The 17,825-nt window shown below is 35.2% G+C and overlaps 2 protein-coding genes and 1 pseudogene across 4 annotated transcripts in view; 1 reads left to right on the top strand and 2 right to left on the bottom strand.

The window, feature by feature from the left end:
* The window catches only part of LOC149538606 (endoplasmic reticulum oxidoreductin-2-like), a 160,995-nt gene that overhangs the window by 68,795 nt on the left and 74,375 nt on the right, over positions 1 to 17,825 (bottom strand). The window lies entirely within an intron of this gene.
* On the bottom strand, positions 7,856 to 13,150 carry LOC149538608 (isoflavone reductase homolog P3-like). Its single transcript, XM_089800211.1, has 3 exons — positions 13,115 to 13,150; positions 8,190 to 8,324; positions 7,856 to 8,107 (listed from the first exon to the last, which is right to left on the bottom strand). Exons 1-3 carry the CDS (start codon positions 13,148 to 13,150, stop codon positions 7,856 to 7,858), a joined length of 423 nt encoding a protein of 140 aa, XP_089656337.1.
* Positions 13,241 to 17,647, top strand: LOC149538607 (ubiquitin carboxyl-terminal hydrolase 23 pseudogene; annotated as a pseudogene). Its single transcript, XR_016356120.1, has 3 exons — positions 13,241 to 13,246; positions 16,844 to 17,170; positions 17,318 to 17,647. The product of XR_016356120.1 is annotated as a ubiquitin carboxyl-terminal hydrolase 23 pseudogene (transcript).

Genomic DNA, 17,825 nt, shown 5'->3' with positions numbered 1-17,825 from the left:
CATGACACATCTAGTCCAAGCGTATCTGATCATGATGATGATGATAGCCTCAATGTACCTCTACTTCAGAAGGCATACAAGCCCCTATACAAAGACTCCCAAACAACTCTTCTCTCTGCTATATTGTTGTTGTTGAACTTGAAGGTTATGAATGGTTTATCCAACATAACAATGTCACGTATGTTAAGGTATGTCATATATGTCTTTATAGTTAACAAAGGGTGAATAATGTACCACTAATATTGTTTATATTAACAACTTATTTTTTTGCTGTAGATTGATAGCCGAGTTTCTGTTACCATCATCAAATATTCTACCTCGCTCATATCGAGAATTAACTGTTGTTATGAAAGATATTGGAATGGAGTATGAAGCAATACATGCTTGTCCCAATGATCATATTATATATTATGAAGAACATGAATTTGCAACACAATGCCCTGTATGTCATACGAGTAGATATCGAACAGATCGACTAACAAAAAAGGTGCCTCAAAAGGTTCTTCATTACATCCCCATTATTTCATGGATGCGACAATTATTCAGATGTAGTAGCTTGGCTCAATTTATGGATTATCATGCACACAATAGAAGTCGAGATGACATTATTCGAATCCCTGCGGATGGTTCGGCATTTATGCACATAGAGGAAAAGTGGCAACACTTCAAAGAAGAACCTCGTAATCTCAGGCTTCCATTGGCAGCGGACGGTGTCAATCCATTTGGAGAGATGAGATCTGTTTACTCGGTGTGGCTTGTTTTTGTTATCAACAATAACATTCTTCCGTGGATGTCAATAAAGAGGGAGCACATTATGTTGGCAATGATTGTTCCAGGTATCTTATCATTTGATAGTTATTAATTTACATGTACTTACAAATCTTGCAGTAAAATGGTCACAATAATTATGTAATGTTACTGTTCATTCAAGTAGGTAAATATCAAGTAAAAGATATGAATGTATATATTGAGCCTCTTATCGACGAGTTGGTGGAGTTATGGAACGGTGTCACTATGTATGACATGTCTAGACCAATAGGACAAAGACAATTTCAATTCCATGCAATACTTGCATGGACAATACATGATGCCCCAGGGCTAACACATTTTTGTGGTATGTTATAGTGAATTCAAGTTGCGCACAATAATTCTAATTATAAAAATCAACATATTTAATAATCCAATTACATCATTATCTTGTAGGTCTTCAAACAAAGGGAAAATTTGCATGTCCAGTTTGTGGTCCAAAGATGAAATCTCGTCATTCAAAAAGTTTAGGAAAGCAGGTGTTTGATGAGTGTAGACACTTCCTCCATAGGAATCATAAGTATCGAAGTACGGAAAAACCTCTTTTCAATGGGAAAGAAGAGACTACATCAAAGCCACAAAGAATGACACCTCGCCTATGGAAGTTGGAATATAATAGAATTAATCGTCGAGGTAATGCCGTTCCACCTAATGGTTTATGTTTGTAATTTATATATTTCTATTGTGATTTTTGTTGACTAATTGTATAATTGATGATCGTGAAGGTCGTCAAGGCAATACTGACAACCTTCCAAAGGGACTAAAAAGCTATCCCAGACAATTTAGTAGGTTGCCCTACTACGAGCACTTACAAATTGTGCATTTGTTTGATACTATGCATATTGGAAAGACTATAAAAGAGACATTGTGGAAAATATTGGATGGAAAGCGTGACAAAGAAAAAATGGTCAAAATTTGTAATGACATACATGAATCCAATCATGCATTGAAAAATTTCATTCACTCAAATAGCAACAGAGATCAGATTAATATAAGTGCCCTTCCATGGTTATTAATGGAGTAGCAAAGTGATGCCATAAAAGAAGTCATACGAAAAATTCGATTTCCCACAGGATTTGCTGCGAACATAAACAATCTCATATCAAAAAAAAGTGAATTTGGGCCAGGGCTCAAAACGCATGATTGGCATACTTTCGTCAAGGTAACTTATGTTCTTCTGTATTTACAATATATTCATAAACTACGTGTACTGTTCGTTATGTTATGTTAGAAAACAATGAAATGATTAGTTTATAATTACTGCAGTACGTGCTTCCTCTATCTCTCCCAGAGCACTTCAACAATAACATCAAACAAGTGATATACGATCTTGGAAAATATATGAGGTAAGCAATAATATCTGTTCAATTTGTTGTATATATTTATTATATTCGCGATTTGTTTTTCTTGCTATGTAATCTATTGTATATTATTTTGTAAAGTCTCATATCTATATATTTTTTGTGACTTGAATCTCTTAATGTAGGTGGTTGTCATCTAAAGAAATCCATAAAGAAGATATAAACTATTGGAAGAGAAGAATTCCTCATTTACTGTGTGAAATGCAAAAGTATCTACCTCCAACTTTTTTCAATGCACAGGAACACTACCTCATACACCTAGTTGAGGAGATTGAATTGTGTGGACCTGTACACACTAGGTCAATGTGGATGGTTGAGAGGCATCTGAAAACTTTGAAGGCTTTGGTTCGACAAAGAGCACATCCTGAGGGTTCTATGATAGAGGGATATATGGTATACCAGACTATGGTGTACATTACTGAATATCTTCCTAAGTTTGCATCAAATATCCATGTAGATCGCATTTGGAATCTCGAGCCTTTTAAAAAATTAGAAGGGGAGTACTTGATGGGGAAAGGTACATTGAGGAAAGTCAGAGGTAATAAATTATAAGATGTTATTGTAATAAATTATTTCTTAATCTTCAAAATAAATCAGTTGTAAGTTGTCTATTTTTTTTTTGTACAAGTGCTCGAGAGTGGGATGCACTACATTTGTATATTGCAAACAATCTTGATTGGATGACGGTATGGATTGAACGATGTCAACATTCTGGTCGCACATTAACATGGGAAGGTGTATCTTCATTGGTTAAAGAAGCTCATCGTAATGGAGATTCCAATGTTACGCAAAGGGAAATAGATTTAGCACGTGGTTCAAGAGATTTCCAAGTACGTACAAATTTATTAATCACCCGTATGTTTATCAACTCACGATACAATAATCTTGATATGTTTCACATATTATTGCAGGTTAAACACCACAAGGCTATGTTCTGTAATGGTCAGAAATTTCGCGTCAAAGTGTTGGATGACACGAAGAAAACTTGTGATTCAGGAATAACTGCAGTCTTTCAAGTGACTAATATTTCATCTAGAAATGACTTACATCCTCAAGAGTCTGAAAATCGATACTATGGCATTTTGGATGAGATACTTGAGTGTGACTTTAGTTCTTTCAAATTAGTACTCTTCGTTGTCAAATGGTACAGGCTACGACTTAATCCAAATGATCCTGATAGAACTGTTATTGAACATGATAATGGATTTACAATGGTTAATACAAGGTCGTTTGAGCCAGTTGGGGATGAGCCTTATGTTCTTCCAAGCCAATGTGAGCAGGTATTTTACTCAAAGGTTCCACATAAACTGTGTTAGTCATTTGTTGTTAGACATGAACCGAGAGGAAGGCCAATAAAGTATAATGCGATGGAAGAAGAAGATACCGAAGAAGTAGAAGATGATGTAGATGGTGATCACGATCGACAGTTATTGGATGATGTTCCTGACACAAATTTTCATGAAGAAGAAGAAGATGATGATGACGATGATGCTGCTACTGATGATGATGTTGATGATGATGTTGATGATGACAACGACGACGACGACGATGATGGCGAGGATGATGATGATGACGACGATGATGATGACGAGGACGACGATGATGATGATGATGATGATGATGATGATGATGATGATGACGACGACGAGGATGATGATGATGGAATTTAGAGGTATGCCATCAATCCTTAATCTATTTAATATTCATTTCTTGATAGAAATATATTTGTCTTATATATATGGTTACATAGTTTATTCATTATCTATTTAAAAGCTACAAGTTTCAACTACAAATAGAATACTGCTAATCTAAATTAACTATTAATCTAAATTAATTAAATAAAACTATTTAAAACACATATTGATGCGTGAATGTATTGAGTCTTATTTTCTTTCAGGTCAAAAGCATTTGTAAGTGTTTAGTTTAGAAAAGGGAATTCATTAAATATCTATAAAAGGGAGTTGTACCTAGAATATCATAGGGAAAACGTAATATAAGTGCTTACCCAATTTGTTGGTTAATAATTCTGCCTCCGTAGGTGATGCAGAGACCCTAGGTGGTCTTGCAGTCATTCATAACAAGAGGGACTTCCATAGTGTTCTCACAACACCAACCAAGCATCTTCATAAGATCCCTCTCCTTGATCCAAGCCAACTCCATAACCTATCAGAGTGCACACCAAATCCTTATGCCACCTTAAGTTCTACATCTTTGGAATAATCCCATGAATGTCCCTCAATCCATCGAATAGATTCATCCAAGCAATCTAATCAACAAACTATCAAATGCTCACAATGCCTCGATAGGCGCCAAACTTGACTTCACCTTAACTAGGTGTTTCCTCCACCTCCACACACATCAAACAACTTCAAATAGCATGTCCCCGAGGTGACTAAGCCCTCAACTCATTAGCTGATACAAAAACCCAGTTTTAGCCCTTCACTAGGCCTACTTCCCTAGTACGCTTATAATGTGAGCCTGATTTAAGTGTTTTATTGTGTACCTTTTAATGTTTTTAATTTTTATGTGATGCTAATGATGGATGTGATTATGATTATGATGTGATTATGCTCACGATAATTGAATTACATTTGCAGGAAACTGAACCCCTTTCAGGAGCATCCCGCACAGTCTCATGGATCGACAGGTATAAGTCAATACTCCTTATAGACAATCTATTTAATACACTTATCAATAGTAAGATTGATGTCTTCTAAGATCTCTCCCATTTGCAGGTACCAGCGAATAGGTATTTGTCAGAAGTGTCTTCCTCGAGTGAGGGAAATATAGGAATAGAAGAGGAAAGTGAGACATGCAGTTTATCTAGAACAGGGAGATTAACTAGAGGTCAAAGGACTAGAAGGAAATTCAATAAACGCATGAAATTTTTCCTTGCTCAAGGGGGGTCATGTTCTTATGATGATGAGACGGAAGGCGACATCGAGGTGCCCTTGAGGTACCAACATCTACAGAAACATTGGGTACCCAAGGAACTTCCTCCAATAAACACTGATTTTTGTGTTAACGAGAGGATATATCGCATAGCACCATCATCACTACATGGTTTGGGCCTATTTTCTATGGACGGCATAAAGGTGTCTTACAACAAAGTTTCTGAATTGATGGAGTATGTTGGACCATGTTACGATTACAAAAGTTGGATGCATATTGTTAAATATAAAAAAAGTATGCGTAGGTATGCCCTCTTGGCAAATTATATACAACAGCAAGACAATAATCAAAGTAAAAGTGTGGCTATATACATTGATGGAAGGTCAAGAGCAACAGGGAATATTGCGGGTTTTATAAATAGTACACGACCTGGGTCAACTATAAAGCAACACAATTGCATATTTGAGGCGCGCGAGGGAAATCGTGTATTCATCTGTGCGATAAAATCAATACGTGCAGGGGAAGAGCTTCTTATTGATTACAATTTGAACCGCATAGATACAAACGAGGCTACTATCATGGGGGTGGTACATACTATTAAACCAACTTCTAATCAATGACTCCAACATACCATTTAGTCAATAAATTTTTCGCTAACATTTTTATACTTGATCTTTGACACAGGGGCACAATATGGAGCAACCACCCGGAGGGGATGCTGGTGATGTTCCCGACTCATCTACACATGAGCAGGTAAAACTCATTGTAATTGTGCAAACTAGATAGAAGCAAAATGTTATTTTTTTAATGTTGTTTTCTTCATTGTTTTGGAGTAATTTTGATAATACTAATACTATTGTTGTCACAGAGGGCCAGTGGTCGGAGGGAGGGAAAGGAACCTGCAATCCCTGATCAGCAGCCCCCCCCCTAAGGAGGACCCTTTTTATATTGATTTAGCAGACACCGATGACCCGATCGGCTCGACTAAAAAGTTGCTAAAGAAAATTGGCAGAGAACTTTTACGTTTGGCAACCATAAAGCCTACTACTCAGGAAATAAGAGAAAGGGGAGCTGAATTGATGCACACCTCTGAAAACTTAAATGTAAGTATTAATGAAATTTTTAATTATAACAAGAGTTCAATAATGGTTTTTATGTTATGCTCTTTTATGGCATTAATTAAAATATGGATGTGTTGTCTTTACAGAGTTTTTTGCGTGATTTCGAGCCCCATTCCCAGTATGAGGGTGCTGCAGGTGGTTCAGGTAGATCGCATGTTCCATTCCCCACTTCTGTTTTCCACTGAATATATATAGGAATGATCATAATCATTGACAATACATGCTCGAACAATCCTTTTTTTAATGCTCTAACAATCTTGTCCATGCTAGTCCACGTGTTCTATATTTATGCATGCTCTAACAATTTTATTCTTCAGCTTCACATCAATTGAATCCTATGATGACGCCGCCTCCATCCAGGACAACCACAAATCTCTTTCCGACTGCTGAGTCAGCAACACGCAACTTACAGGCATCGACTGTTGCACCATCTGTTGGTACACAAATCCCTCTTTTTCTCTCTTATGACAACAACAAACAGTTTTTTTTTTTACAACTTTTTAACATCAATTATCATTTGTTCTTTTATACTTCGTGACAAAGACTTATGAAACTTATGAAACTTTTTGCAATAGGAGCTGCAGCATCATTTCCTGGATGTTCCTATGTTCTTAGTACGGGAACGGTGAAGGATGTCACATTGATCGTCAGCGACGATGAAGGCATTCCATTAAAAGTAGCCAAAGTTCCAGGTACTTTAAAGTTATTATTATTCTATAGTGATTTAATAGTAATTTAGTTTTTGATCACTCTTCATCGACTAATGATCCCATGATTGTTTTGTAGGGAATGATCTTTTTTGGAGAAAACTTGGTGATGAGTGTTTGCGAATATTCGGGCCCACCATGCGTACCTGGTGGAACATCATATCCTAACTAAAACCCCAAACCACTATTTTGATTTCATATCATTGCTATAATAGTTTTCCTTTTCATCCATTTCTTGAACTATATTAAAGGTAGCTTCACTTCATTTATGAGTCTAACATGTTTTTTTTTACTTAAAAGGTGGAATAACCAACGCAAACCGTTGAAGGATGATCTTATAGAGAGCATGACCCAACTCTTTGGACCTCGTGCATTCGAGAGAAACAAGCTCCTTGAAAAAGCTGGTTTATGTTTGAAGTATATTAGGGACCAGTACAGAAAAAATTTACGGGATAACCCCAGGTACGAGCGTCCGCCCTATGTTCCTGAGGCTGAGTGGTAGGCTCTGATTTTGGATGGAAAGTATAAAGCTGACAAGAAAAATAATATTACACCAGTGGAGAGTACAGCAAGGTATGTGATACTGTTGAGAATCTAATTATGTACTAATTAACCTCTATATTTATACTATCTAACATATTTCAAACTTTTCATAGATTGCCTAACACATCAAAGGCAACAAAGGCAAGACTAGAAAAGCACGGGACACACAAGCTCGGCTCTGGTGGTTTTTCGAAACTTCAAGCAAGAGTTGTAAGTATTAGTAAATGAAAAATTGTATCAAATTTTTTATATAATGTGATGGGAAATGCTAGGACTCCCTTATTTAGCTCATCAATTATAAATAGGTCAATAGAATATAATAACAGTAGTGGATTTTCATATTCAATATAAACAATTCAACAATTGAAGTCAGAGTCTGCAATCTAGATTAGTGAAGATTCCTTCATTTATAATATGACATTATTTAAAATCTCACCCTTGATGTTTCCATCTCCATAGATTTCAAACTGATCTTGGGGAGGAGCAAGCTCAGAGGGATGGGTATGATAAAAGTAAGGCCACCCAGCAATAGAATTGCAGCAGATGTAAGTGTATGGAATGTTGGATGCCTCAATTGCCCTCCTAACAACTCTCTTTTCTTTGTAAAAAAGCTTAGCCCTGGTTCTACTGGATTGGCTCTGTCTATATCATGCCCAAATTCCGAAGGAAGAAACCTCTGCATCAAAGTTCAACAATTCTTAAGTCTATTACAGTTAACAAGCATTCATGGTAATAATGTTAGGGTCCTATGTTCTGACCTTAATAGTGCCAATTTCTTTAATGGCGTCTACAATCTTAAGCTGATCTATAAGTTGACCACCGCCCACAATTGAAATAACAATATCAATACCTTGCATGGCCTTTACCATTGAATTATGATCACTTAAATCTCCCTGCAGAACACCCATTATAATATGCATGCACATTAATAAGACCCATTATAGAACATGTAGACATTAATAAAACCCATTACAACACAAATTTTTACAACTATAATATAGCTCATGATCCCAACCAAATTAGACTCATTGATAAGGAGATCACTGACCAAACACCCCTTCTTAACATAATTTCTAAACACCCAACTTCACAACAAGACAGTCAAACATGATTATTTGTGAGATGACTGCTATCTAACAATTTAGCAAACAGCTGCAATAGTAGTTACCATGAACAAACAAGCAAAGCTTAATCATATATTCTAAACCTATACGACCAATCAAAACAATCTACAGTCTATAAAATCAATATTTTAAACAAGTACACACACTTTACAACTGTGTCATACATATCTACCACAAAATCTTAGTTATGAACAGAGCTAGTGACATACATAGACAATGTTAACACCAGAATCTTTCAATTCATGGAGGCACTTTTCTTTGGCAGAATCATGGGCATTGATGGGTCTAATGAGAGCATAGGTAGAATGGCCTGCATTTACAGCTGCAAGAGCAACAAAGCGACCAATATAACCAATGGCTCCAATCACTAATATTTTACTTTTCTCTTCGTTCACAAAATCCTCATATGAAGAAATCTCACAAATGGAGGCCATGGTTGAGACTGAATTTTCCTCCAATAGTTGAGAATAAAGGCAGTGATTGAAAGAATGAGGGAATGCAGCAGCACTTGCAGCCATTTTTATTTCCAAAGAGCTGAACTAACTCTTACCCAACTTAAGAATTTGGAGAAAATATGTTGGTACAAGCAAAGCATACAAACACGCAACATTTATATAGTAGATTGCTCCATCAAAACTGCTCAATTTTTCTCCTATTATATTGTGATGGATATAGATGATTTTCTGTTGATATTTTAACTACCCTCCATTGGTTGATGAAACAATGCAAGTAAAATTCACCATACCACGCAAAAATGCAGGGCTCAGAGTTCAAGAGATGCCTCACAGAAGAGGATAAGAGAATTGGCTTCCAACAAGGCTATAGAGCCGTGGCTGAACGGCTACGAGCTGAAATCAATGTGGAAGGTTCTAATAATGATGCATCTGAGCCACAGGTAAATAAGCTAAATGAAATTTATTTCAAATTGAATACTCTACCAATTAGTCTATTTGATGTTAAGTTCCAATATAAAGTGAGTATATCTGTTTTAAGCAAGCAATGATAACAATGCGTAGGATGTTGGAATGCAGCCTGACAATCCTTCTACACAATCTGTGGATGCCGAAGGTTCGCATGATATGATGTGCATCCCAATGGTGGAGGTATACATTTGCTATTAAATTTTTTATATGTAATTGCAATTGGTGTTTGGATTAAAGTAACATTTTGTATAGCAGCTGTAGAGGATCGAGGGGTCGATGTTCATGACCGTGTTGACGTTAGTCCAGACAAAATGATGTGGTCAAATCAGGTAAAGAGCGCCACAGTTATGTTATTTAAAATAATTAAATACTTGTAACAATTATAATAAATTATTTTTAATTTAACTCTTTTATTTGTTATTGCAGAGGACCCCCCTTTGCAACAGCATAGGAATTTGAGATCATCAAGAACAAAGAACAGAACAACTGATGAGGGGGGAATTGATGATGACACTGATGCTCCTCTTAGAGCTTACATAGAAAAAAGAAATAGAAAGAAAAAAAAGAAATGATTGTCATCTACATACCTTAATTGATAATGAATGAATTTTATGTCTCAATGAATTTAATTATGTGCTAATGAATGTTCATAAATTATGTGTTAATGCAGAATATTGATGAATGTTGCATGTTAACGAATCTAATGTGTTAATGAATGTTATCATGTGATATTGATTGAATGTTATCATGTGATATTGATCGAATGTTACATTTTATTAATGGTTGAAAGAATGAATGAATGTTAGATGTTAACGGGGAATGTAGAGTGATGTTAGGGGGAGGGGGGTGGGGCCAAATGAGCTTCCACCTTCACGTGGTTGGCCTTGTTTAGTAGAGAATATTAAACTATTCTCGAAACAAAGTGAAGCTCAATAAGATACTAACAATAGGTAGAAACAAGAAGCAATAACAAGCTCCTTCTAGAACATAACTCTTACCAATTATTGCTATCTTCCCCACACTAGGAATCTCCATCATATTCTCATATGCCTGCAACAAAATTAGAATAACTAACCAAAAATAACTCATATTTTCATACTTCTCCATGCTTGGAATATAATCACCTTGTTTAGCCTTCCCTTGGCTCTTCATCTCCATTGTCCTCTCATCCTTCTCTTTGCACCTTGAGACCTCTACTGCTGTCTGCAACATGTCTTCACACCATTTCCATTTGCCTTGGTATACCAACTCCTGGTTGGTGGCTGTTCTATCCAATTCAGTCATCATTGTCTTTGTGAATTTTCTTTGTCCAACTTTCAATGGACACCATATAGAACCAATCAATATCGTATCTGCTTCTCCAAGCCTTGTTTCTTTGCTATTTACATCAGCATTTGTACTTTTCATCTTTGTTCCAATCATCTCCTTTCCCTCAAGCCCTTCAAGACCTGATCTTTTTCTGTCTTCATTAGCATCCTTTCTCTTTACCTCTGCTACAACCTTTTGAACCTTTTTGGTGTTAGGTTCTCCTTGCTCTTCAACACTTGATTGCAGCTCATTTGTTATTTGTCCTTCAAATGGACAACTTGTCTTCATATCATCCTTTTCTAGGTTCTTTTCCTCAACCTCATTCTCATTAGCTGTTTGCTTCAAAGCATCATCCTTTTTGATCAAAACATCTTCCATTGCTTCACCATGTTCCTCTTTTTTTAGGAACCTTTCCCTCTCAAAGATGCCAATGCTCGCTGACACCTTCGAAGTTGTCTTGTGCTCCTCCAATGGTGTTAATACCATCTTCTCTCCATTATTTGTGAAAGTGTAGGTGTTCTTTCTGACATCATGTAGGGATCTCTTCTCAACCTGCCAAGCCCTTCCTAAAATTATATGACAACCACTCAAAGGTACAATGTCACACAGCACAACATCATTATACAATCCAATGGTGAAGGGAACATAAGCTTGCTCCTTGACATCAACACAACATCCAACATCCAATCCTTGTGCTTTATAAGGCCTAACATGTGCTATTCTTGGTAGATTCAATTTGTTAACCATCTCAAATGAAACAAGATTTGTAAATGAACCACTTGAAACAATAACCTTTTAAAATTTCACAGATTGGAACATGAGATTGGATGGCTTGAAGCTGGGAAGCCTTTCTATCCAACAATGTTTGATCCTGTACTTCAGATTTTTAGTCATGACCAACCACTTAGTTGTTTGGGAAGACCCAAGTATGTAATTGCATTGTATTAGATATGGTTTACGTTTTTGTTGAGATTCTATTACTACAAAAATGTTGTGCAGTCTGTAACTTCTAATTGTATGGTGTTTTAACATAATTTTTGTTTTAATTTGATTTAGTTAGATTGAAAAATGTCTACACAGTTACTGCTAGAAGCTCTTTCAATTTTCACCTGATGGAATGTAGAAATCTCATGTCTTCAAACGTTTAATAGAATATGTATATGAATTTTGCTCACTTTCTTTTATTGCAGGTCAATTATTCAACTAATTTTTTGGGATCGACATTTGAACTTCCATTTTCAGAGGTTAGAAAGTTAGGCTTAGAAACTCAAGTTATGCTGAACCATGCCTGGACATAAATGTCTAGTTCAAATAATAGTAAATCTACATAGGAATCTCAATCTAAGAGAAGCTCTAAGGTATTCTTTTGGTCAATAAATAAGTTTTGTTCTTGAATTGTGTTCATCGTTGAGGTTGTACTGAGATTTGAAATGATCTATTGTTTTAAGTTCTTTCTATCAAGCTTTTGAGTTTTCTCTCCAATTCATGCCTTTTTGGATTTTGGATTTTTTGGACTTTGGTTATGGTAGTTTTTATAACCTTGTGAGTAAAGGAAAAAATAATTGGTTCTAGTTTTTAGGATTGTAACAAGTCCAAGCAGGTCTTGTGTCATTTGTTGCTGGTTGCTGATACTAGTTTAAGAGCATAGGATGGTTTAATGTAACCTTGATCTTATATTTGATATGGCTCATTAGATCTACTTCCTATTTCCTTTTTATTTTCTCTATCCCTTGATTTTAACATTGTGTCAACAGAAATTAATGGATTAATCTGTGTTGTGGTTCTGATGTCATTTTCAATTTATCAATTCTCTTTTAGGTCATATGTATAAATTATTAATGTTATATTTGTGTAGGTATTGCTGTATGGTGGACAAGTGACCTCATGGAAGAGTGAAAATGGAGAAGAGTTACTTTTCATGAGCAGTAAGGTGACTGTGACATCACTAATGAATTCATTATTTATTCCTTAGTTACTAATTAAGAAACTTGTAACTTTATAAAACTTGACAAACCCAAATTTGACTTGGACTCAACTCAACAAAATTTCCAAACATAAAAAAAGCACATTTAACAACATTTATAAAACTGATATCAGAGAGCAAATAAGTGGTTTGTCATTCATTCACAAACAATAAAGAAGCTCAATACAATCACGGTGTTATATGATAAAAAATTGCAATTACAATTAATATTTTACAAATTTCTTCTATGAGTAGAACTTCTTAGTGGCTGTGTGGGTGCTCTTGAAGTTGATGATATTGATTCAACTTGAGAAAAATTATCTCTTTAATAGGCATATTGTAGGCAGCTGCATCCATTCACATACCTTCTGCCTTCTTATGCGGTTATACCTTCTGCCCATTCTGCTACTTCTTTATTAATTTTAGTTTTACCTTCCTTAAAAAAGAGTGTCTCTTAGGCTCGTCCATATCATTGACAGTTGAATTCAAATATGAAAGTATGTCATGAAGGTCAATGAGAGGTAGATGCTAAATGTATTGCACAAGAACAAGGTTATTTAAGTACTATTGAGTCAGTATTTTGCACTTCTTGGTGTGGAGGGCTTCAAATGTGCTCAAATTCCACTCACAACTAGAACTGCTACAGGGCTGGCAAACTTCGAAGATTCTGCACCACAATCTTCTCACTACAAATCTACAAAGACAAAATTTAGAGATTGAAAAGTTGGAAAATAAATTGAAATTTTTAGTAAATGATTGATTTATTTATTTATTTGTACTAAGTTGTTACTTTTCTAATGTATAAAGGTGAAGATAACAGCCTTATGTCTGTGTCCTTGTAAACTTCTTCAAAATTTTGTCCTTAAGGTCATTGTGAGGGACCATCCTCTATATTCATGTGTTGGGGCCATCCATGATGTTAACTTTCAAATTATGTTTATTTCTATTTTTCAATTTACTCATGCCAAATATTGGTAAGTGGTGTAAAAAGTACAAATCTAACTGCCACTCCAATGCATAGTGCTATGTACAAAAGACCGATTCGTGCATATGTAGAAGCAAAGGGTTTCCATGAGCTAGAGGTGGAGAATTTAAATCCTAAAGCTACTTGTCTCCATACAACAACCACAACATTTAAACCGAGAAAGAGGAAAAACTGAAGCCTCACTTGAAAAAGGAAGAACGAGAAAAAACCAAGTTAGGAAGTGAATGGGAGGAAGATTTTCAGAATCTAACCTTAATAGACCACCAAAAATAGTGGTAACAAGATACAAGGAGAGAAAATAGTTTTTGACACTTGGAAGGAATAGAAGCAGTTAATTTTTTGAGTCCTCCTTCTGTCACAAATGAAATGAGTACATGGATTGATGATGATTATGAGATTGTTCTTACTGCATCTCAACGTCATACATTGAGGATGACATAGTAGGGATTGAATCTAGGGGTCATCATTCAGATTATGTGAAGCTGCTTGGAGATAAGGATGTTGATCAAAATTATCCTTCACCTTTTAAAAAGTACATGACATTGACTAGCATGTCAGTGTTTGTGCATGAGAAGAGTAATATTTCTAATGTCAGTCAATCAAAAAATACATTGTGTGTCAAATGACTCAAATCTAATCACCTCGAGGAAGATAGACAAAGAGATGTGATAGTGAAGGATAGGAATAAGTAGGTGAGAAAATGTTTTGATGAAACTATGGCAAGCGAAGAACTAGGGAAATTAAGGGATTGTGCTGAAGATGTTGAAAGAGCTCTATGATATCTAGGCATGCCAAGACGATAGCTTCACAAGAAAGAAGTTGCAGAAAATTAAATAGGAGAGATTGTTCAGACTAAGTATTGTAATTCAAATATTTCTTCAAGAACTTCACTCACATTTACCTTGTCAAAAATCTCAACATATAGCATTGAAGTCCTTTAAGGATGAGGTAACAAGACAGTAAGAAAGAATAGATCAACAGCTATATATCGTAGGACCTTGGATTGATATAGCGAAAAAATGATAAGTTGACAGATGTTCATGAAAACATAAAAAACAGAAAATCAAGGTGTAGGAACAAAACACTTCAAGGAACCAAAAGACAAAGGAAGAAATGATAAAGTGGACAACCTAGCTGAGACCTATGACCTGAAACGTTGTCCAGAGAAATCAGACAAGGAAAGTTTGGAAGAAGAGAGATTTGACTTCAGAAACAAGGATAACTTTCAGCTTGTTAATAATCCCTTATTTGAGGTTAGAGCTAATGTTTGATGTTCCCTTATATGACTCCTAAGGGTCTGTGACTAAATCCTTATATTTTAAATCACAATAAACTTCTTTCTATTATTACTTATACTCAATTCTTTATTTTGCCACAAATAAATGTTAGGTATTAATAACAATATTTTTTCGGGGTAGATATATCAATGCGATTGTGCATGTATCTTGATGTTATGTACAAGTAATATCACCCATGCTTCTGATATATTCTTTAATTCACTGCTAGAGAGATGCAACTGATCTTTGGTAAAGAATATAGACGAACAATATGCAAATGTCTTTTTAAGTAGTTCTGATATCTTCAACCAAACTTTGATAACCAAAAACACTTCCAATAATGATGGAAATGGCTTTGTGAAAATTCCCAATCCAATCAATATCAAAGACTAAACAAGGATTATATATATTGAAGTTGGAAGTATAGTGATAGTCAACTAAATGACCTAATGTCATAGATCCTGACGATTATAATGTTGATTACTAATCTGCAATAAGTATCATTAGAATTTCTGTAGAGCAATTTGCAAGACCAAGTAATCACTGTTACAGATTTATCATAATGTAAAAGTGATATGTACCATACTGGTCTGAAGTTATTCACTGTATCTGATATCTGCCTTATTGAAATGCGATATGATTGATTCTGTTTGGTTTGTAAAGACGTTGGATATTTATTTGATCTCTGTCTGATATAATATCTTTGTAATGGTGATGACCCAATGATGGGTGATCTGTATTGTTGCAATTTCTGATGTAACTCTTGTTACTTATGTGATATATATGTCACTATTCCTGATCTTAATCATTGTACTCATGGGATCTAGCTTTCTGATGTCTAGTGGATTACTACCACTTATGTCTGTATAGAATATAAAGTAATCTTTTGTCTGAATAATGTCCTTGGACTGGTTATTGATGCCTTTTTAATATCATTTGAAGAATTGCAACTCTTCATTGCATCTTTTAGTATTTGGCTCCTCTGTCATTATTGCACCCTTTTGGATAACTAATCTGTGATTAGTATTTGTGATCAGCATGATATAATTTAAAGAGAAAACACTTACATTTTAGTATCAAGCTTGTTTTATGAATGAATGGAGAAAAACTAGCGACATATCCATTTCAGCTTTGTGTTTTTTACTGTTAGTATTTGATTATTAGAACATAACTATACATCCTTGTGAACTGGAGTTTCAGCAAAGATTTAATATTATTTGGATTTCTTTCTTATTGTAGCAAAGGTTATGGAGGCCCTAAACATTCCAAGAGGTATCCGGCGTGTGCTTTTTTGAACACCTAATACTGACAAGTATTTTAAGTTTTAATAATATGGATCTATATAATTCTAGTTTTAATACAATCTTATTGCAGGTTGATAGATTTTCTTAACAAGTTTTCAAAGTGTTTTCTGTAAAGTCATTGTTCACTCCAGTTGGATCATCCTGACTTTTAGCTGCAGGTGCCTTGCCTTTGGTCAAGCATAAAGCTTTCCTTAGGCCCATGTAATATGGTGGGTAATTTGTTGGGTTTCTCCTTACCAATGAAAACTGTGATGTGACCCTTACTGTATGCTTTTGCCATGCATAACATGAATAAAAAACTAGCAATACTACATTGATGTGCAATGGGTACACAATGGGTAAAAAGATGTTAGAAAATGATTGATTATGGTGTTCTTGTTCATGATGGCAGGAGCACACATTCTGGTCATTATTTCTACTTTTTTGAGTCACTTAAACCTTTCAAAATTATTTTTATGCTGGGAACTCTAGGTTATAGTCTTAGAAAAGTATTTTATTCATTAACAATTGCTTTAATCTGACTTGTAGGTGAAGTGCACACAATGTTCTTATTGCTCAAATAAATTTGATCCTTTCTTAGATTTGAGCCTAGAGATCATTCGAGCAGATTCCTTGTTGAAAGCATTATCCCATTACACGGCAGTGGAGCAGTTAGATGGGGGTGTGAAAAGAGATCAATGTGAACGATGCAAAGTAAAAGTGAAGGCTCTAGAACAACTCAAAATTGATAAAGCACCAAATGTTCTTGCAATTCATCTCAAGCGCTTCAGTGTAGTTGGATCTAGAGGAAAAATTGACAAAAAAGTAGACTTTGGTTGTACGTTGGATCTCAAACCATTTGTTAGCAGTTCACATGTAAGTAGCCCTTACAATATTATTTGCCAGTGGATCACATTTTCTGTGGAATCTAATAATATAGTTTTTGTAATATCTACTGGTTTTTTAATAAATATTGCACATTTGAATGATATTCTAGTTTCTCTATCTATTGATCAATCACAGGAGGGCAATTTTAAGAACACTCTTTATGGTGTTCTTGTTCATGATGGCTGGAGCACACATTCTGGTCATTATTTCTGCTTTATTCGTTCATCCACAGGCATCTGGCATGCTTTAGATGATAATCGGGTATACATTTGCTACAGTTGTGAAGACATGTTTAATTTTGTGGAGCAAGTTCATTATAATTTGTGTATAACAGGATACACAAAAGAACTACAATTTTATGTAGAACCTTTTCTTTATATGGCAACACTAATTATACTGAAGTTGCTTAGACTGATTGAAGTTATTCTTATGACATTTTGTACTTTAGGTCTATTCAGTCAATGAGAAAAGTGTGCTTTCCTAGAAAGCTTGCATGCTATTCTATATACGAGATAAAAAAACTAACATTCAAACAGCAGGTGGCTCTGAATCTCAGTATAATGGCTCTAAACTAAAGAAGAGGGTGTTGAACATTGGACATCCAAAGGAAAACCACTTACAAGATTCATATGCCCCCTAGGTG

Source organism: Cupressus sempervirens, chromosome 9, assembly GCF_028749045.1.
Source record: "Cupressus sempervirens isolate cs-2001-9-10 chromosome 9, ASM2874904v1, whole genome shotgun sequence".
In the NCBI taxonomy this organism is placed as follows: Eukaryota; Viridiplantae; Streptophyta; class Pinopsida; order Cupressales; family Cupressaceae; genus Cupressus; species Cupressus sempervirens.
This window is presented reverse-complemented; position numbering and strand designations above follow the sequence as displayed.